The 21,784-nt window shown below is 51.7% G+C and overlaps 1 protein-coding gene across 1 annotated transcript in view; it reads right to left on the reverse strand.

Moving 5' to 3' along the window:
- The window catches only part of CACNG2 (calcium voltage-gated channel auxiliary subunit gamma 2), a 66,528-nt gene that overhangs the window by 886 nt on the left and 43,858 nt on the right, over positions 1-21,784 (reverse strand). Inside the window, exons 2-5 of the mRNA XM_014307347.2 lie at positions 18,511-18,594; positions 14,714-14,854; positions 13,782-14,295; positions 3,771-3,835 (exon numbers count right to left, since the gene is read on the reverse strand). Of these exons, the coding sequence (XP_014162822.1) occupies positions 3,771-3,835; positions 13,782-14,295; positions 14,714-14,854; positions 18,511-18,594 (804 nt within the window). The remainder of the gene's footprint in view (positions 1-3,770; positions 3,836-13,781; positions 14,296-14,713; positions 14,855-18,510; positions 18,595-21,784) is intronic.

A 21,784-nucleotide genomic window follows, 5' to 3' on the forward strand; every position in this document is an offset into this window, starting at 1 on the left:
AACTGCCACTTAATAGACAAAAAATATGCAGGAGTGGAAGGAGAGTGATGTTAAGGATAGTGTAAATTTACTCTGTTGATTAAAATACTTGAATTTGGCTTTTAAGTGTAAAAGCTGGGGGTGATGTGCGACAAAAGCCATTAACTTTGTACCCAGATGTTATGAAGAGGAGGAAAACTTGGCTTTCTGTGTGTGCTGAAGGCTCAGCAGAGCACAGCAGCTCAGACAATGGTGAGGTCAGAAACATATTCAGTGCTAATGATGGCTAAACTTCCTGGAACTGTGGAACTTCTCTTGGCAGAGGTATCCAGCCCTATGGTAGGCAAATGCCTGTTGAGAATGGTTTTGATGTCAATGACTTGCCATTTTGTTTTGGGGTTTTTTTTTTCCCTTTAGAAAAACTCAAGTTCAACTTAATTTACAAATCATGTATTGGAAAAATATTGATCCTCAGCTTAGTCAAATACAGATTTCAACTATTAATGTGCAGTTCCCATCTGGTAAAGTTTGCTGTACATACATATGATGGAGTTACTGTGAGGTCTGGTAAATTCCTGTTTTCCCAGATAAAAATGGAGATAGAGGTTAAGAGATGACTTTGATAGAGAACAGACTTACAGGACTCTGGACAAGAAATATGTCAATAAAGTCACATGCTAGGACAGGAAACATGACTTAATGGTGTGCCTCTTCATTTTCTCACACACACAAAATAAAAATGTGTTCCAAACTCTGCAATGATGCTGTGGAAAATCAGGTACTTTTCAGGCTGTAGTTGTATGATCATTCAACCAACATTTTGTTTTTATAGGGTATTACAAAAACCACTTGACTTTGGGAGTTAAAGGTGGGTGAAGAATGGGAACTGCAGGTGCCCTTGCTGTGTTCACAGTGTGATATTTGAGCTTTCCCATTGTCCCTGATGGCTTCCCTGGACCTGCTGGAAGGCAGACCTAGGGCTGGAAGTTACATTCAGCCCTACAGCCTCTCTAGAAGACCATGAACCAGTGATTTAATACAGCAGTGCCTTGGGTCCCTGTTTCTGTAATTGGGTTAGTATTTCTTCTCAGGAAATGAGGACAATAAATCATTGAATCCCAAATGTTCTCATGCCAGAGTGATTGAAATTTTCTCTACCCCTAAAAAGAGCAGGATCTGGTTTACAAATCTCTTCAGCTCACAGGCTAAAAAACTCTTTAGAGAATTTTACTGAGTATCTTTTACCTAGGAAGAGTCTAGATCAATATTTTCCAGGCAGAGAGGTTGTGGATTTTCTTCTTTATTTTCCACTTGTGATTCCTCCTTGAGAAAGAACCGAAGCTGCAGCAGTCTTTGCTTTGACAAGACACCCTGCCATTAATCAGAAGTGGGATTATTAAAGTGCCTCTTCCCGCTAGCAAAAAAAAAAGAATCCACTTAGAGAAATACAGTTTATAAAATACAATTTGTAACTGTCTCACCTAAATAGCCTTTTTGGAGACAAACATCATTAGAGCTGGAACTGCCTCGCTTGTCACTTGCAGTGGCTCAGTGGGATGCCAGCTCCACAGTGCCTGTCCCTTGTCCCCCCAAGCTGGCTTTGTGGGCTCAGAGGGACACAATTTAGGAGATGGTGAGGAAAAGAGGAAGACGTTCCAAAGAGAGAAATAGACTTAAGAATGAAGAGAAATAGACTGATAAAACAAAATCCTATGCTTTCCTCCATTTCCTCTTCATTCCTGGGCCTGCGCGAGGTGCATGCAGAGAATGTAGTGCTGCTGCCGTCTACCAGAGATGGCAGATCATGTGCAGCTTGGCTTCAGCCCATCAAATTTCCTTTTCTGGTGACACAGTTGGATATAGGTGTGGGTTGGAGTAGATGGCATGCATAGGGAGTGGCTGGTGCCACTGGGATAAACACTCCCCTGGGCATGAATCGAACCTCCCATTTTCTTAGTGAGGAGAAGAAGAGTTCTATGAAAAAAATAATCCAGTCTTAAGCAGGGGTGATTTTCTGCCACATTTAGAATCATAGAGTGTTAAGCGTTGGAAGGAACCATAAAGGTCCTCTAGTCTCAACCACCCTTGCCATGGGCAGGGACACCTCCCCACTAGACCAGATTGCCCAAGGCCTTATCCAACCTGGCCTTGAAGACTGCCACGACTGAGGCATCCACAACTTCCCTGAGCAACCTGTTCCAGTGTCTTGTCACCCTCTCAGTAAACAATTTCTTTCTAATATCCAGCCTAAATGTCCCTGTTTCAATTTGTAGCCATTAGTCTTTGTCCTATCAGTACAGCTCCTGATGAAGAATCCCTCTCTGGCTTCCTGGTAGTCCCTCTTCAGATACTGGAAGGTTGCTATGAGATCTCCATGAGACCTTCTCTTCTCAAGGGTGAACAGAACCAACTTTCTCAGCCTATGTCAGGTCACATTTCCTAGGAGAGGAAGCAGGTCTGTCTCATTTCCCACTTCCCACTTCACACCAGGCACTGCACCTCCCATGTCCTGCTGGGGCCCCACAGCTCCATGTGCCTCTGCTGCTGTCCTGCTGACCCCACACTCTGCTGCTGCTGCTGCAAACAGTTCCCCTCCTGGCCTCTGGTTTTCATGAAAGACACGTGAAATACATTGCTTCCTGGAAAAGTGCTCCAAATACGCTTGTCTTGCAATCATTTGATCCTTGATCCATAATTTCAGTTCATCAGTTAATTAATCATTTAATCAGTTAATAAGACTAATCACTCTTCCCTGGAAGATGCTCATGAGAACAGCCAGGATAAATTGCTCCCATCTGTTTCTCTGTTCTTGTCTCCCACTTCTCTGGCTTTGGGCTCTGTGCTGGTGTTAGCAGGCCCATAAAAGAGGGGCTCATTCCAGCACCTTAGATGTTCCAGTCCAAAACCTTCTCTGCCATCCATCTCCTCTGCAGTTTGGGGCTCGCTGGAGAGCTGTGACCCCATGAGCTGGCGCTGCATTGAGCAGCCTCCTCCTGCAGAGAGAGGATAATACACAGCTCAGGCCGAGTTACAAGGGGCTTGTCAGGTTTAAGTGAAGGAAAGCATGTTCAAGCACCCAACCTGTTAGGAGCCTTTCCTAGAAAATACATCACCTCTGCCTTGAAAAAGCTTTGGAAAGCCTTAAGATGGGTTGCTTTCCAGCTTGTATGATGGTACTTCCAATCAAAGAGGCAGCTGAGGATTGGAAGACTAATGTTCCCATTAAAGCACCATTTTCCAGTAGTTCTTTTTCTCATTCTTATAAGAAATGCATCACAAATAGACAGTTGGGTTCCTGTTCCTCACTAGAGACCAAACACACCGTATGCCTGTGCCATATGCTTAGTCTCCACTGCCCCGTGCTTCTTGACAAACTCAGAAACCAAGGGAAATAGTCGTGAGCCTTAACACCTTCCCACTGCAGGGAACCCTGATGTTCACACACACCTCCTCAGGTCAGGTTCCTCTTCCGCTGTCATTGTCATCATCTTTAAAGCAGCAGAGCTTACTGCTGGCTCCAGGGCTTTTGTTGTAAACAATTTTGGCCATGTATGAACTGGCTCATGCCCCGGACCGATGTTCGCAGGATGGGAAGCCCTCCTTCATTCCCTGGCCCTCCCCTTTGCATCCCATCTTTGCTGTGGCACTTTTAGCTGCCTCCTCAGCCTGCTGTTCTCTCAGGCCAGGTTATTTGCTGCAATGCTTGGCCTCCTTTGCAAGAGCTTCATTCCTCTTGCTGTTGTCCTGGTTGCTGAACTATAAACCTGTCCTCTCATCTGGTGGTTGCTCACCAGCTTTGTCAAGGAAATTCTTGGTTGGATTTCCAGGAAAATTCTTGATTGGATTTTCAGGAACCCTGGAAAAATGGCCATGAAACAGTATTACTGTGTATATGCAGTGAATCTGATTTTTAATTTGCTGCCTGTGCAATCTGACGGGGCTGGGAGCAGGTGGCACCTGGCAGATTTGCTGTGTGTGTTCAGACCAGCCCTGGCTGTCCGGTAAGGTCCACACAAAGAATGTGCTGAGTTTATTGTTCTTGGGAGCAGATAGTGCTTTCAGTGTGAGGCTTTTCCCCTCTTCCTCCTCCTGCTGTGCTGAGCTCTCCCTGGCTGCTGGACTGGATTGTCTTGTCCTCACAGACAGACAGAAACTGAGCAAGGACAGATTTCCCCTTCTTAAACCACACTGCTTCTGTAGGCTGGCTCAGAGCCTGACCTTGCACTGTCTGATCCTTCCATGCTATCAGGAAAAACCACAAAATTTGGTGTATCCAAAAATTGTCTTTCTGTGAATTAGTGCTGTCTCTTGCCTGGTTTTGACTATTTTTGCCACCAGTGTCAGACCTCCCCAAGCTTTGACCACCAGGGTCTGGACCACATGAATTGCCGAAGAGGCAGTGTGTGTGTCATGCTGCATCCTCACCCTTGGCTGCTGAGCACTGCCCTTTCCAGAGCTGCAGAAGGAGCCCAGGGCCTGCTGCCTCCCCTCAAACTGTCAGCAAGATTGTCTCCTTTGATCTGCACTCAGTGCTGGATTTTATCCTAGCAGCCAACAGGCTAATTCCACAAGTTTATTCTACAAAGCTCAATTAGAGCAGCTGGCGCCAGCAGCGTCCCTGCTGGCTCCAAGCCTGCATAAGGAGAGGAAGGCTGGTGCAGTGGCTGGGGTATGAGCTTTGGAGTCCATAGGCTCAGCTGCAAATCCCTGCTCTGTGGCTGTTTTCTAGGCCACACCAGTGAGCTTCTGCAGTGGGAGCTTGTCACCTCCATGCTGTGCAGGGAGGGACAACATTCCCTGCCTGACTGAAGGAGATACAAGCTATGGTGATGGGGAACCGTGTCAACAGAGGCTGCTGCTGCTGCTGGGAAATGCTGCATAGATCCAGCCAGACCTACAGCAGGGAGGAGGATGTGGCCCTGGGTGCTGGAAGGCACACAATGCCTTCTCACCACTGAGTTAGCAGTTTGCTTTTCACCTGCTGGAGCCCCACTCCATGCCCTGTGATTATCCAGTGCCTGAGTCATATGCTGCCCTCAGAAGGATCTAATGTGAGCAGAGCTATGGGCAACATGGGTTTTCTTTACAAGGGCCCTTGCCCAGCACAGAAGCACTCATGTTTATTTCCTTCAACATCATCAGTGTTAGAGTAACTTCCATGAAAAATCAGAATCTTCTGGGGCTGAACATGCTGCGCAAGTGCTCTTGCCTGGCTGGTCTCTTCTCTGGAAGGCTTAATGTTTATGCCAGCCAGGAAAAGAGGTCTAAGCAGAATATCAGGAGGCAGAAAAAGAGTGCAAGCAATTTCTGCTAGGAAACACAGTCGAACCCTATTTGCACAAGACCTACTTTCAAGGCAATAAGGAGCCAAAAGCAGATGCTACCTATGTATAACATACTGTTCCCTTCCCAGGGACTGTCAGGAAGGTCCCCACAAAAGAGAAAGGCAGCAAGGGATAAGCAGCAGCCCAGCAAGTCCATGGTAGCCATTCCCTTCTCTGCTCCTTGGTAAGTCATAGACAGGGCTGGCCGACACGCTTGGCCGCGGACAAATGTGCCTCTCGGGGTACAGGGAGTGCGGAGGGTACAGGGAGTACGGAGCCTTGGGGCCATTCCTTCCTCTCCTCTTGAGCAGATTTCAGCGCCATCTGCTCTCTTCTGTCTTTGGAGGAGTCAGCCGGGTGCTTTTGTCCCTTCTGGCAAAGCTGTGCTGCGTATGTCCCCCATCGGGCGGCAGGTACCCCGAGGCAGCTGGGATGGATGCGCACTCTCAGCCTTGCTCCAGAAAGCTCCCACTGCAGCAGTCCAAGGTCTTTCTTTCTCTCCTTTTCCCTGTCTGCAGCCTGTTCTTCTGGATCAGGCACTTCCCAAGGTCACAGCTGACTCCCAAGGTCAGGCCCAGGCTTTGCACTTGGCCCCTGCTGTAGGGGATGGGAAGGGGTTTGGGCTGGGAAAGAGCCTTCCCTTCACCCCTTTTTCCCCAAAGGATCCACAAGCAGCACCAGATATTCGAGGGAGAGTAGCAAGGGCAGAAGGAGATGTGGGGCAGCCATGGGGCTCCCTGGCCTTGGAAATGCTTTGTGGAATTACTCTTTTCTCTGCATGCATGAAGTATTACCCCATTAAACACTCCTAGATGATCCCTAGCTAGGCACCAGTCAGAGCTGCAGATTTTAGAGTAGGAGGAGTGGGGGGACTTGCTGATGATAAGCAGCTTCCTGGGCCATGCTGCCTCCAACCTCATGGCCACACCAAGCTCACAGTAAGAGCTTTTTTGTCTGCCCTGCCTTCTTAAAATAATACCTGCCCCTGTGCTGGCTGGAGCCCATCATGGGTGGGTCTAAGCTGAACCCCCAAGTAAATTATGTCCCTGTGTCCCCTCTGAGATGCTGTCAGGAGCGGGGGAATGAGGGAAAGCAGGTAGTGAGGAAGAGTGGAAAAGTCCGCTGGCCACTTCTGCGCGCCAGGGGGACACCGGGCAAGGGTCCCAGCCCTGCATCTTCCCTGGAAGCTGTGGGGCTGCTGCAGCTCCCGCACAGTGCGGCTGTGAGGCTCCGCTGCTGTGCCGAGCTCGTCCCACGGGATGGCACTGCCTGCTCAGGAACAGGCGGCCCGGCCGGCGCTCCTGGCAGGCATAAATGCAGCAAATTAAACGGTGCTGGCAGATTCTGATTGACAGGTCCCTAGAGAGCAAAGTCCCTTGTTTTTTCCATCCCCGAGGGGATCAGGAGCAGCAGGAGGAGCAGCAGCAGAGAAAACCCTTTCCCAAGCTCGGTACTTTGCCCTTGTGGATCTGTTTCTGGGACTCAGCCCACAGCCGTGTATCTTGACCCCTTTGCTGAAGCCGCGGGTGCCGGCCAGCCGGCTCCTCCACTGCGGGCGCTCCGCAATGTCAGCAGCTGACCGCTGCAGAGGATGCCGAGCTCGCCCGGGCCCGGCCCTCGTGGCGTACATCAGTCCTGGCACCCTCGTCGCTCCGAGCCCAGGGTGCAAGGCCTGGAGGTTTCAATAAAGGGCAGGCGAAACGAGGCCAGCGGGGTTTGGCGTCATTCGCACGTTACTCCTCTCCACGGTGTAAAATTGGCACAAGTGACAACACTCTGCCAGAATGGTTCACGTCTGTGTTGGCTCTGCCAGAGCCAGGTCAAAGCTGGGATTTGCAGCCAGGAAGATGGAGGCAGTCACCCAATTTTTGCTGCTGCAGTTGTGGGAAACAGCATGGCCCATTGGGGTGTCCTGGATCCTCTGGCAGGGTCCTCAGTGTGGCTCCCAGCTCTGGCAGGTCCTCAGCGCCTCTCTACGGGCCAGTGGTGGATGGCTTTAGTAAGGTGTAGGCACCATGGACACTGGGACATCACAGAGGTCCTCCCTACCCTTGTGGGCACAGATCCCCAGCTAAAGGTCTTTTTATGGCCATGTCTGGTGGCAGGACCCTGTTCCCTCTCTCGGGCTGGAGGGGAGTTTCTCATCTCCATGGGGCATCTTGGTTGCACAGCTACTCTGGAGCTCTGTGGAGCCGGCAAACTGTGGTACAGGTATGCTTGGCTTGATCAGAAGTTCTGTAAATGCCCTGCCTGGGTGAGGAGCTGCACACTGCACAGCAACTCATGTGTGGTCCAGCTCCATGGCTTAGCTTACTGTGAGGGGTGACTTGTTCCCCACTCTTGGAGGTAAAACTCAGGCTGGTGGCATTTAATTTACATCTGCTTAATCTGCATAGGTCCTACTCAAATTTTATCTTCCATCTGCCGCTCTTTCCAAAACTGGCACTCTTACCAGAACTGTTGCCTCTTCTTTCTGTCTCTCCAGAAGGTGTTCAGAAGAGCCTGGGGAGAAGAGGGGAGAAAGCCCCAGCAGCTGGAAGGCACCTGGGAAGGAGATGCCAAAATGTCTGGACTCACCTCTACCTTTGGGGATACTTGCAGGCCATTCAGATAGCCTGTCCTTTGCCATCCTTGCTCACCTAGCAGCTTTAGTTATGTTGACTGTACCTCTTCACAGACCCTCCTCCTCCATCAGCTCTGCTTCTCAAACTTTTCTGTGTCCTTGGCCTCGGTGCTTGGCTTTTGAAAGGCGAGCTGTGTGGCTGTCTCCTTCCCCTGTGGCAGCCCTCACACACAAGCAAGACAGCAGGCTTGCGTGTCTGACGCTTGGCCTCTCTCTGTAGTCATCTGGCACTAAAAATTATCTGCGGAGAAAAAGACTGGGCTCCATACCTGGGACTTAATATCCTCCCTCACCAAACCATAATTACTAATTACCACTCCTGGGTGTTTAAACCATTTGAATGATGCAGTTAAATGCCCGATGTTAATTTAATAGCCAAGTATTTGGGTTTCCCCACATGAGGAGATCTCAGAGTGTCTCCCAGTGAAGCAAAATGCAGCCAGCTCTGGCTGTGGTCCATATGAGAGAGGCAGCAGAGGGGCAGCAAGCACATGTTGACAGCAGACCCGCACACGTGAGGGCCTGGGCATTACTCAGCAGCAAGTGCTCCCTTGCCCCACACCATCCCCCAAAGGGAGCCCCCTCTCCAGCCATGCTGTGCCTTCATGGGATAGAAGACCTGGCACCGCTGCCAGTGCAGGCCAGCATCCCTTGGGCACTGCAGGCCCTCTGGAGTTCAGATCCTTTGCCAGAGCCATCCTTGCAAATTACTCTGTCTGAGTAGGGCAGCACTCTCTCTGGCAGATGCCCTGCCTGCCTTCTACCCATTCCTGGCCAGCATTTGAGAGTGTGTCCTCAGGTTTGGAGGGGCACTGTCCAAAATCATCCCTGTGCAGGGCCAGACACTGCATTCCTCTGGCACCTGAAAGCAGGGAATGACCATTGGCCCCAAAGAGGTCATGAGGCTGGGGCATGACAGGGACCTGGCTGAAGGCATCAGACCAGACTCTGCCTGCTCCATCTTCATTCTGGCTGTGGTGCAAAGGGCCTGCTGTCTCTCCTTCCCCACTGCCGAGGCTTGGGACTGGGGCAGGAACTTTTCCAACCCAAATATTTTAACTGACCTCTCAGTCACGAGGCCTCAGTGGCTCAGTGCTGTGGAGGAGAGGACCCTGGTGCCCTGCTCACCCCTGGCATACTCAGGGCCTGCTAGAGCACACAGTCAGCAGTGGGAGAGGCAAGCACATGGAATGAGGAGCACTGAGAACTAGGAGGGGAGCAGGAAAACATATTAGGGTCTCTCACCTACCTAAGTGTTAACGTGCCTGGGGAGAGATGGGGAATGAGAGCTTCTGCCCACGCACAAGTCGTTTGCTTTCGATGCTGCCCCTCTAAGACATCACTTAATATGACATTAATTAGTTAATGTTTGCAAAGTGCTTTGAACATGAAAAGTGCTGTATAAATGCTGAATATTAGTACTAATTATTATGGCATGGAGGCTGGCACAGTCTGAAGAGAATTCCCCACACCTCATTTCAGGCCAGAGCTGCTTTGCTGCCTCGTCCCAGACAGAGAAGGGGAGAAGCCTCTGCACCCTATGAGGAAGTGCGCCCCTCATGGAGTTGTGTGGAGGGGGCGAGCTGTGCACCCCCTTCACTCCAGGCAGGATATTGTGTGGGAAGTGTAGCCACATCTCCCCACTGCCTCACTGGCACTGAGGAGGATAAGGGAGCAGCACACTCTTGCCCCAAGCTCTGAAGCAGGCCAGGATTGGAAACATCACAGGGTGGATGGAGGATATGCAGGGAGGTTCCTTCAGCTTATCCCACCCATGCACTCAGCATGGGGGGAGGCTTCAGAACCAGGCAAGGAGATGAGGAGGAGGTGAGAAAGTTTTGGGGTCTGTGCACTAGACGGGGTGGGAAGACAGGTGCCTCCTAGATGTGCATGTGGTGGGGCCGGGAGCTCCCTGGTGTCCCCCAGACAGGCTCCTGGCCTGCTTTGCTGCCTCTCCCCTCCCTGTGCCCTCCTTCTTGGTGAGGACGCTGCTGGGAAGGGTCCCTGGAGGAGGAGCAGAAATGGGTCGGCGGGTGCCCCCAATACCTTGGCAGTGGAGCGTCCTGCCAGCTGGAATGCTGGTGTGGGTGTTAGGTGCTACCAAAGAAGGGGGATGAGCTGGAGGAGCTTGTGCTAGAGGGGATGCAGGGAGGGCCAGAGTGGGGACCCACGGTGCTGGCCAGGGGGTAGAGATGCTGAGCACAGGTATCAGCATGTGTGAGGGCCAGCGGGGAGAACTGCAGTGCTGTGATCACACTGTGAGCCAGCAGCGCCTGCTGGGACTCCTGGAGCCAGCTGTGCCTTCCTTGCTGCTGCCAAATTAACTGCCCTGCTCTGACCTGCTCATTCAGCTCGAGGGCTCACTTGTCTGCTGTGGGTCACACACAGAGAAGCTTTGTCACTCAGGTGGCTGTCCTTCCACGTCATCGCTCTGAGCCAGCGGTCACGGAGTCTGATGGGGATTCTGGTCTGCTTCAGAAAGGCACAGAGGGTCTCAAGGAAGAGTGAGAGCCCAGTGCAGGGTAAAGGGAAGCTCATTGGTGACACCCTTGCTGCCAATGGTGAGTGGGAGGTGAGGGGATGTGCCTAGTCCCCTTTGTGGGGATCTCGCCTCCCTGCTCTGCTGCCACCTTACCTGGGTCTGCATCTCCAGCTGTAAGTTATTCCCCCTCTCCAAGCTCCTACCTGAGCATTTCTACCAGGCACTCACTGCCAACCCAGCTACTGAGGAAATTGCCATGAGTGGCTGAACAAAACCCCAAAACAATGCTGGAGTCACTTTCTTTTTCCTTTTTGAGCCCTCCAGTGTGTATGAATTCTGACCTTGCTGGCAATTCTCGGCTTGCCACAAAAGCCACTTTTCCAGTTTCCAGTTTCCAGTAGGAATTGGAGCGTCAGCCTTTGTGGTATCCTCACCCCAGGAAGAATGGAACAGGAGGGGAGATGCTGGAAGCTAAAGAGAGGCTGGAGCAGGTGTTTTGGAGGGCAGCAGAGAAAGCCCATGTATGACTTGAGTTTACCCACACTTGCTTAAAATAAAAAATTTTGGCAAAACACTCTTCTCTTGCCTCATCCATTCCTGTATCTCAAAGACTATCTTGAAGCAAGCCCATCCTCTGAATTTCCAATGAGGATGAAATTGTCCCCAGCAGTACATTCTCTTGCTGGGTTTTGAGGTACTCTTCCGGCACTAGAAATCTCCCCCAGTAAATCCACATAAACGAGGACCAAGTTATAAAAAAAAAATCTTTATTTCATGTACCAGGATTTTTTTTTGTCATTTTCTCTTTTTAAAATTTTTTTCTTTTTAACAGTCTGAAAAAAACCCACGAAATAAAGGAAATGGAGGTTGGTTTCTTGTACTGGTTTGAGCTGGACATGAGCAACACCCTGGGGAAAATTCTTCCCTTCCAGCCCTTGCCCTTGCCTCCTGCCCACGCTCTCCCGGCGCCCTCCCGCACTCTCCCGTTCCCTCCTGGCCCCGGGGCGCGCTCAGCCCTGTGAATGCTCCCCAGCTCCGAGCAGTGTTGGGTGGGGATGGAAACCCCAACGCCACCTTCCCTCTACGCTGGAATCCGGGGAACTGGCTTTGACTTATTCCTCGGGGGGCATTGGAGGGGGTGGATATCCCCTGTGAATCGTTCTGAAAGGGGTGGGGGGCCACGGGAGGGGATGTCATTAGTGGGGGGGGGTCTGAACAGCCAGCCGAGGCGCTCGCTTCCGCCTCTTGCCCCGTGCTGCCGTTTCTGGGGGTGACCCCGTCCCTCTGCTGCCCCCCGCCCTGCCCCAGAGCGGGGAAGGGGGGATGGAGCAGCAGCGGGTCGGGGGCGCGGGGAGGACCTGGCTGCTTTAGAGCAGACCCCCCGCTGGGACCTGGAGCGGGGACTGCGCAGCTCCTAAAACTGGAGCAGCAGGAAAGGGGACGGAAAAAAAGTCGAAAAGTGGGTCTGAGCTGCCGAAGGGCTCAGCGGCCCCATCCTGCAAACTCTCGGCTTTGTGCCTGCCCCGGGCGCTTCTGCTCTCGGGGGGCAGCCCCAAAGGGCTCCTGTCCTCCTGTCCTCGCCCGGGGTTGGCCGCTGTCTGTGGGTGTCACAGGGGCACCCCATCACCCCTGTGCCACCTCCCCTGCCGCCTCCATCGGCAGCGGCTCTCGTGGAGGGAGCTGCATGGAAAGGAAAGCTGGCACCCCGGTGCCCCCTTCCCTCCCTGAGGGGTGCCAGGAAGGGACGGGGCGGCAGCCAGGCCAGGGGCCCGGGGTGGCGGGGGGACCCAGCTGGCCTTGCCTTGCTGCTGTGGAGGGCACCACGGCAGTGGGTGACCCCAGGAGGAGGAGGAGGGCTCAGCGCGGCGGGCGTGGGGACACCCGCTGGCCTGGCACCTCTCCGGCACGGCTCGGGGGCTCTGCCGTGGGCACTGGCAGGGGCACGGATGGAGGCCGGGCAGCCTGTGGCCGGCTTTGCTCGGGGTGTGCTCACTGTGCCCAGGCCAGGACGGGAGCGGTTCCGGGGGTGGCTGGGCGGCCTCACCGTAACCCCTGCATGGCTGCAGCCCCGCTGATGCGACCCATGGGGAATCTGGGCAGATTTGAGGGGTGCGTGGCCACCCTGGGGAGCCTCTGGAGCATTCACAGGAGAGCAAGCGCCCACCAGGGCAAGAGTGTGTGAGCATGGGCACACGTGTGCGCGAGTGCTGTCCCTCCCACAGCATCCCATGTGTGTCCCCCCCACAGCATCATCACCCTGAAAGGATGGGAGCCCCAGCTGCCCTCCGCCAGCCCCCCCCACCCTCTGCCTGTGCCTCCCACACAGCTCCCTGCTGCCTCTTTTTTTTTTCACAGTTTAAAGCTGAAGAAAACAAAAATTAAAAGAAAAAATACTATCTGTTCTTCTTGCAAGTAAATCCACTTATTATATTTACATTTATTTATAGCTGTTATTTTATTAAAAAATTGCCACTTTATTTTTTAAGAAACCTCTTTTGTCCTTTTTTTTTGTCTCTCTGTGTGTGTGTCTTTATTTACTGTGTCTGTTTGTTTTTTGCACTGTCACCATTAACCCCAGGGTCCCCAGGGCTGGGGAAGTGGGGACTCCCCTGGGGACACTGTGGAGGGTGACTTAGCATCAGCTCCTGCACTCCCTGGGGTCACTTTAAACCCCTGTGGATCTGTGGAGGACGAGCGGATCCCCACGGATCCCAGGGGAATGGAGTGGATCCCCATGGGTCTCGGGGGAACAGAGTGGGTCATGGCTAACTCCGGCACCCAGGATCCTCCATAACTGGCCCAAGGACACCGAAGTCACTGGCAGCCGAACCCCCATCCCCTGTTCCCCAAGAAGCCTGTGCTGGGTTAAAGGTAAGTGGGAAACAAACCATAAAATAAAAGAATAAAACCTCCCAAAATTAAAAAAGCTGCCTCCTCCTCCTCTTCCTCCCACTTGATTTATTGTCATTTGTTATTTCTTGGTTCCCTTTTATTTTTTTAATCTGTTTTTATTAAATGTTAAAATAATGGTACATGGGAAATCATGCATTTTCTTTTAAATTTATTTCTATTTTTTAAATCTCTTTCAGTTTTAAGGATTTTCTTTTTTTTTCTTTTTTCTTTTGCTTTTTTTTTTTAAGAATTTTTTTTCACTGTTGTCTCTTTCCTCATGTTTCCTTTTCGTTTGTTTGTTTTTTTTGTTCACTCGCTTGTTTGTCTGCTTATCTGCTTGTTCCTTCGTTGTTGTTGTTTTGTTTTTTTTGTCAGTTTTTTGTTTGCTTTTGTTGGTTTTTTTTTGTGGATTTTTTTTTTTTTTTTGCATTGGGAAGGTCCCCACTCCACCAAGGGGCGCTTCCACCTCCTCCTTCCCCACCCCCCTGTGTTGGTGTGGATAGAGTCCTTGTTCTCTTTCTGGATACAGTTGTGAACCTGGAGGAAACTGTTATCCCTGTCGGAGTTGTAGGTGGCGGTGGGGGTGGTGCTTGCCTTCAGCGGGTCCCTAGTCAGGGTGTACATCGAGATCTCTGTTGATGGCAGGGTGTTGAACCCTTTGATCCCGACGGGAGAGGCATCCCTGGAGTGTGAAGGCTCGGTGGAGCGGGAGCTGGAGCGACTGCGTCTCTGATAGCGGTACCGGTAGCTGGGGATGCGGGTGATGGCAGAGGACTGGAGGTAGTCCGTGGCACGAGCGTTGGCACGCAGCTGTTTGTGCCGGTCTATGAACATGTGGACAGCCAGCACTCCCACCATCTCGGCTATAATGAAGGACAGGGCCCCGAAATAGAAGGACCAGCCGTAGGAGTAGCTGTTCTTCTTGGAGTCACTCTTGGAGGGGTCTCCAGCGTTGGCTGATATGTATACGATGATGCCAATTATATTACTCAGACCTGCAAGCCGTCCAGCAGGGGAGAGAGAAGGAGATGTCAGGAAGGTCACACATGGCAGTGGTGGGGCTGAGGGGTTGAATCCCCTCCTGGATGGGCAGTTTGCCTTGGGAAACTCAGGCAAAACCCTCCTCATGTGCCTGCCACTTCCCTGGACCGCACTCCTGGTCCCTGAGAGATGTCAGATGTTAGGGAAACTCTTCCTCCATCAGCTCCCAGGCAGGAGGAAAGCCTCTGCCTGCCTGCCTTTGCTGGGTGAGCAGGCAGGATGGAGAGGCTGCTTTCAGCCCAAATAAGACTTATCAGGGCTGGGAAATGCACACACTCCTGCCTAGGCAACTGTACCCCAATGTCCTGGCTGGGCAGCCCCCCAAGCCCTGGAGCCCATCCCTGGGGCATCAGGCCCTGTGCACCCCTTTACCTGCAGACACGAAGAAGATGCCGGCACTAAGGATGATGTTGTGTCGGGTTTTGTAGAACTCGCTGGCTGCAATGCAGAGTCCACCCATGAAAAGCAGAATCACACTCAGGATCGGGAAAATACTAGAGGCTCTAACAGCCCCTGCAGAGGAGAGAGGGAGGGCAGGGCAGAAAGAACAACACAGGTGTGAGAGAGAGGAAAAAGGGGCATGGAAATGGCACCGGAGTGAGGGGGACACGCGCATTTAGTGGGTGGGGGTGAAGGGGAGAGACAGAGGGCAATGTGCAGTAGGGGAGTATTTTAAGGAGAGATAAAGGCATTGGGGGATGGAGGGAGGGAAGGAGAGAGAAACAAAGTGTGTCAGAAAAAGAGAGTGGTCCAAAGCAACTCTCCCATGCCCTGGCCACTGCTGCTGCCACAAAGCTGGTGGTTCAGCACTGAGAGGCAGAGGGGGCTGTGGGGCTGGTGGCTGGGCTGCATTGTCTGTGCCCCCTCACACTGTTTTTTCCTCTGCTTTTGGGGGGACTGTGGGCTGGAGGGGGAGCCCAGGCACCATTCAGCTTCTCCTTCTGCAGGGCTCTGCTGCTCAAGCCTGCACTTCAAAGAACAGCAACCCAAATGCTTCCTGCAGAGCTGCTCAATCTCGAATCCTCCCAAAAGGGCATGAGCATCTCAAGGAGATTTTTTTTTTTAGGGCTGAGAAGGAGCTCATGGTGCCATGCACTGCTCTGCAGCTGCAGTGAGGACTGAGAAGAAACAGTCCCAGCCCTGTGTGCTGAAATGCGGGGCTTAACCTAGTGATTAAATGACTGGGCTGCTTCCAGAGGGCAGTGATGGTTTGGATGTGCCAGCTCCCACACACGCACACTCTCCATCGGTCGATATGGGAAGAGCTCAGCCAGCAGAGGGCAATGGCATAGATGCACAGATGCACGTATATGCTTGTATGTGCATGCAAAACATACCCCAAAGCTTCTGGGGGGCCTGACTCGTGTTCCTGCAGCGAAAGGCCACGTCTGTGTGTACGCACACCCACACACACAGGCACACACGCACACCCCGCTCGTGGGCGGCTCGGTGGGAGCCAGCGCTCTGCCTGAGTCTGCGTTGAGAATATTCCTTTTTTTTTTTTTAACTAGGAAGGCCTTCTCTCCTCCCTTCACAAGAGAAAATAAGCTGTTAGAGTGTGAAATGAAGCCTTGCTTGATAAAGAAAGGTATCAGACGGGATGGTGCAATTCTTGCTTGTGGAGCAAAGATCTGGAAGGGGGGATGAAAGCTAATCCTTCCTTGCCTGCAAGAATGAACCCAGTGAAGCAAATGCAGGACTTTTCCCTAAGTGAGCAGAGACCCCATTTCAAAGACCCTGTTGGCCTTTGGATCCTGCTAGGCTCAAGCAATCAGTGCTTTGAGGGGGGACCTAGCCCGCTGCTTGTGCATGGGGAATGCAGAAGGCAGGGAAAAACCTCTCTTGCTTGCTTTCCAGCTCTGCCTGGCTGTGTTTCAGGGAACAGGATAACAGTAATAACCATCTTAATAGCTTCTGGAAAACAAGGTGGCATTTGACGATGGGAAGCTTAAATGGCAGGAAGCAAACGTCAAGCAGACACCCACTGTTGAGAGGCTTTCTAGGGGGATGCTTGGTCAGTCCTGCAACCTGGTCCTGACTACATCAGTTTTATCTGTGCCTTAATTCTGAAATTCACGTCTGTGGGGAGAACACAAAGTTGCTGACTGACATGGGAAGCTGCAGGTGTCATGTGATGGAGAAGGACAGCAGTCTTCCTCAGCCTTCCAGGAGGACCATGCCAGCAAGAGAGGAGAAAAATATCATCCAACCTTCCTGGCTCCAGAGCCTGTGGCCTAAAGAAAAGGGGCTGGTGGCATATGCTCCCTAAAGTCATCTGTGTCTGCTAGCAAGGAAACACAGGATGCTTCTGCTTCCTCTCTGATAACAGGCATTTGATTTCAAAAATCCTAACACACCTTATGTGGATGGCTGGCAAAAGTAATGGCTAAACCCTTCTAGCCAGGCTATGGACACTGCTCCATCACTGTCCTGGTCCCCTGGGGCATGAGGGAATTGCCTACTCTGATACAGATAAACAACTTCCTAGCTGTTCCTGATGGTACTGCCGGCATTGCCCATGCAGAGCACCCAGGGACTCTGGTTTGACAGAAGTTCTGGGAAGAAGCTGTTCAGTGGGGTCCTTCTCCAGGCAGGTCTAAGCCAGCAGAAATCCCAGTTCCCTCAGGAATTACCCGAATCATCCTTTATTGACTTGCCAAATCCCTCTTTGAACCTGGTTCTTTCTTAAAAAGGGCTCTACCCTGGGGACACTGTCAGGTCCTGACATTGGGCCAATTTTTGTCTTCAGATCTTGTTCTCTCTGAGGGAACAAACCCGTCCTTCTTGTGATGTTTGGCCCCTTCCCCAAACTCTCTTTTCTGAAGTGCAATTGATGCTGCAAGCAGTTTCCTTGCTCCCAAGCAGCTCTGCAAAGGGTGATTTGCCCTCGGAGGCAGCCTGCAAACCTTTGGCATCCCTGTGCCAAACCTGATCAAACCTCAGTGTTCAGCTCTGCTGTTCAGGGGCCATGCAGCAATTAGGAGACCAGTGCTGCAGAAAAGCAGCTGAAAAAAGCAATCTCCCTCAGTTATTTACAATTTACAGTGGATGAAGGACTGTTTGAGAAACCAAGAGGAAGCAGCATAAGATCTGCCTCTTTTCACATACAAATGAGCCTCACAGATCCGAAATTATCTCCCTCATCCCTGCCGCAGGGCTGGGTTTCCACATCTGGCTTGGAGCACACCCGGATGACAAGGAGCTATTCTGAAAGACTCCCGGTCTTTGGAAGCCTCTGATGATTAACCTTGGAAGGTCAAAAGCACTTATCTCAAATTTCCGTTGGGAGAAGATCTCATGATGTCAAAAGACATCGGGCTTTGGAGAGAGGGCAGGATAGCAAGGTGGAGATCTAAAAGGAGTGTTCCCTGTTCAGCTGTGTTAAAGGAAGAGTAAGCACCTGCCTCTGGGGTGGGTGGAAATGCTGGCTGGGGAGGGCAACCGGGACAGGGCAGTGCATGATGTGGATCTGTCCTGCTGGCCAGGGTGCTGCTGCGCAAAGCGGTGTGAGCTTCACTCACACATCTCAGGCTGGACTTGGAGCTTGGGCTAGGTTTCATTACAGACATGCCTTGTGCCTAAGGTTCAGCACCTCTCCTAGGGGCTCTGGGTGAGCACCAGGTCTTTCCTTCAAAGGGCTCTGGCTGTCCTTATTCCTGATGCCTGCTCCCATCACTAAAACCAGCAAAGATCAAATCTGCAGCCTCTGTAGGGAAGCAGTGTTTGGGGAAAGGTGAAGACAGCAATAAGAGCTCCTCAGACAAAATCCAGCTAATTTCTTAAGTCTGGTGCCACCAGAGTATCAGATAAGGAAATAGAAACTTTCTCTGCTGTAGGAGGACATGCACACTCACACACACACACTGCCCCAGCTAGGCCAGTCTGACCTTAGGCTCAATCAGCAGCTTTTCAGTGGATTTGAATTAAGACTCTGATTTTATATCATAATTAATTGCTGCTAACAAAAAAGATGCCATTGGTTGTTTCTGTGAGTTCGAATTTGCACTGTCTCATGGGCAGAGCCCCTGGGAAGTGAGAGTGGAGTAATTTTTAGGGGGTGACGAGGTTCTGAGGTTTCCACTGAGCCTCACAGGTCCCAGTGTCTCCACCACCCTGGGTTCAGAAACAAAAGGCACCCGAGCCATTGCAAAAATAGCCTGCGGACTTACGGAGGAAATATTCTGCTGTATCGGCTTCATAATCTGCATCCTCAGGGAAGTGATCGATTTGCTTACACAGACCTTTAAAATTCCCTAGGGAACAAGAGAGAAAAAGAACAAATGAGAACACCAAAACCTGCCTTGCAGGAACAGCTGCCCTCTGCATCACCTTTTGTGCCCGCCTGCCTTCCTCCCAGGCAGCATGCCCACTCAGGTGTGCACACCCGGGAAATGCCCGGGGCCTCTCCTTGCACACTCGCACGTGTATTTGCACAGGAATGTGGGATTTGCTGTCAGGATCCAGCCTGATGCCACCTAGCCCAGCACGCCTCGCTCCGAGAGGAGAGCACTGCCTGCGTGGAGGGAGGGGGGATGGGAATGGGAGCCGAGCTTTGGGCAAAGTACAGGTGTCAGCGTCCCCTTCCTCAGCATCACAGGCACAACTGTGAGTTACAGCATCGGACCTCAGTGTTTCCCCTGGCATGGCCTCCCTGGATCCCAGCAGTGAGGGGATCAGGGCAGGATGCTTAGGTGCGGGTTGCCAAAGTATTTGTTCCTCTCAGCTGTGAATTCACTGCCCTCTAATTCCATCCTTTTGTTCTAGTCCGGTGTTAGAACAAAAGCCCTTAATCTACTTTCTCCATATGACTGCTTGTTTCTGCATACCGTTGTCAGGCCTGCTCTTGTGATCTCTTACAGACTGAGGCAACAAGAAGCTCGGTGCAAGTGTGTGTATGCAGCTCAACAGCAAAACACCCTGGTGCTGGGGGAGTAAAATCTTCCACCATAAGCGAGGGAAGCTGGGCTGGACACAGTTCCATCAGGCTGGTGTATGTACAGGGCCTTCTGCCAGTTTCAGTCATGGGGCACCCTTTTCCACACACTCCATGACGGACAAGACCACCCCAACAAGGGGCCAGTGACATCTTCCAGGTCTTTTGTTAGCTGGGATGTCTACCAGGCTCTTGTTTTCATCACTCATATCTCCTCTTGACATCAGGAGTACCACTCCAGAGAGGTACTCCTCAAGCCACATCATAATTTTCACCATGACCACTGATTAATTAGTATCTCAAATGATCAGGTTGTCCATTCTCATACAGGGTTGCCCATGTGAAAGACAATTTCATTATGTCTCTTGAGGTTCCCACAAATGTTCTCTCCTACCTTCCATTCCATTTCCCTCTGGACACTTGCACTGACTGGCCATTAACACAGAACTGATGGACACAGTCTGTCCAGAAAGGAGAAATACATTGTCTGCAAGAGGCGTGTGGGTAGGCATGGTGATCCTGTGGGCCTCCTCACCAGATGTCAACCAGCAAGGGGGCTCAGGCTCCCTGATCCATCAGCAGAAGCATTTGGAGCCCGAGTCTGAAAAGTGACAAATGCTGTGGCAGCCTGGGTAAGCCTCCTGCCACCCTGACCCTGACCCCAGCTTCTGGACCAGCTGGGTGTCAAGGGCAAGGGGAATATGAAGCCACCACACTTGAGGTTGTTGCCTCTGGGAAGAGCAAGAGAGCTCTTCCAGACCAAACCTACCGAGGCTGAGACCTCAGTCACCATGTCAGGTCCCCAAGTCATGTCCTGGAAGGTCTATTCCAGATGGATTTGAATGAACTTTCAGACATTTGTGAACATATGGAAGAAGGACCAAGCTCAAAGGTTTTTCCCTGAGTTGCTTCTTGAGGCCAACCCTTGATGGATTAACGTTTGGGATGCTTTGGGAGGCAGTCCTGAGTAAATATCTGAGTAAATGGAAGGCAGGTAGGTGGGTTCCTTTAGGTCTACCCCCAAGTTTGGCTTCTTCTGCATCCATCTGGCTTGTGTCTGATGCCTCCAAGGTCCCTATTGCATTTAGCTACTCATTTGAAGAGCTTGCATGAAGACACTGGAGACAGCAGAGAGGAGTGTGTGTGTGCATTACGAGGTAAGTAATAGGAGAAGAAAGTAGGAACAAAGCCTCTCTGTGTAGCTCTGACATACTATTCCCACACTAAAACTGTGGGTTATGAAAGGTTATTAATCACCCATCCCCAATCCAGTTACCTTCTTCAAAAAGTGCTTCTCAGCCATGGCTCTTCTGGAAGAAAAGCTTCATAGCCAAGTAAATTGCCTTGGCACACTTCCACCCTGCTACTTGCCCACTAAAATCCCTATGAGGCAGGCAGATACAGCCTGAAGGGGGTCCTTTCCCTGCCTTGGGGCTGCCTGGGGCCATCTGCCTGTGACAGATGAGCAGCTCCTCATCCTGGTCCTTTGGCTGCTGTCACTGCTGTACAGTGCATGTGAACACTGGCACACTCTGGGGCACTGGGGAGGTCTCCAGCTTCAGATTTCAGTTCCTCACCCAGCAGATCCTGAACACTGAGTTCCTCCTGCCTGTACATGCTGGGGGAGCAGGCAGAACCTGCATACACCTCCCAGGTGATGTTCCTGGCACACAGCCGGAGCCTCCCAGTTGGAATCAGCCAGGGAGGGAAGACGCAGTGCATCTGGAAACCCCCTCACTGTGTGACATCCTTTCCCTGCTTCCTTTTTTCTCCCTCTCCCCCGCTCTGTTTCTTGCTGAATTTGAGGCTGATTAATTCCTATGTAAAGAATTGAGCTGCCTGGGAAAGATGCTGCATCTGGTGCAGGCTGTCTTTTCTATGGACTTGCGTGGGATAGCTGGTTAGAGGTTCAGCCACTGAGGAAGGCTGAGGGGATATGCAGGTTCTTTGAAAATCTGCTCCTGATGCTCAGTGTCCCACAGGCTTTGCTGACCTGGCTCCGCAGGGTACTTGGCCATTGGAGTGTCCAGCCTTGGCTTGCTTAAAATGCTGTGACATTGAGGAGCTGCCCTACTCCACAGGCTTGTATGATGTGCCAGGTTGATTCCCCTCCCTGGATCAACCCTACTGGTGTTCATGAGGGCAGTGTTGGTGCCACTTTAGCCCCTGCTTTGTCTGTGCTCGGCACAGAGTGTTGTGGGTTTGGACGCTGACTGTTTGCCTGTGCTACCACACCCTCTCCTCCAATGCCTCCTAGCTCCTCTGGGCGATGGATGGGGAAAGGATGCAGAATTTAGGTCATTAATGCGCTAACTGGGAACATAAGAGGACAAGATTCAGTTTTTGCTCTGCCACAGGCGTGCTGTTAAAACCACTTCTCTCTGCCTCAGAGTCCCACCCTGTAAAATGGGGGTGACAGCGCTCCTCTGCCTGGTGCCGTACGGGGACGTGTTAAACAGGGCATGGTGTGGGTGTGCTGTGCCAGCGGCTCCCAAAGCTCACAGAGTGAG

The sequence above is a fragment of the Geospiza fortis genome, unplaced genomic scaffold, assembly GCF_000277835.1.
Source record: "Geospiza fortis unplaced genomic scaffold, GeoFor_1.0 scaffold173, whole genome shotgun sequence".
NCBI classification, from domain to species: Eukaryota; Metazoa; Chordata; class Aves; order Passeriformes; family Thraupidae; genus Geospiza; species Geospiza fortis.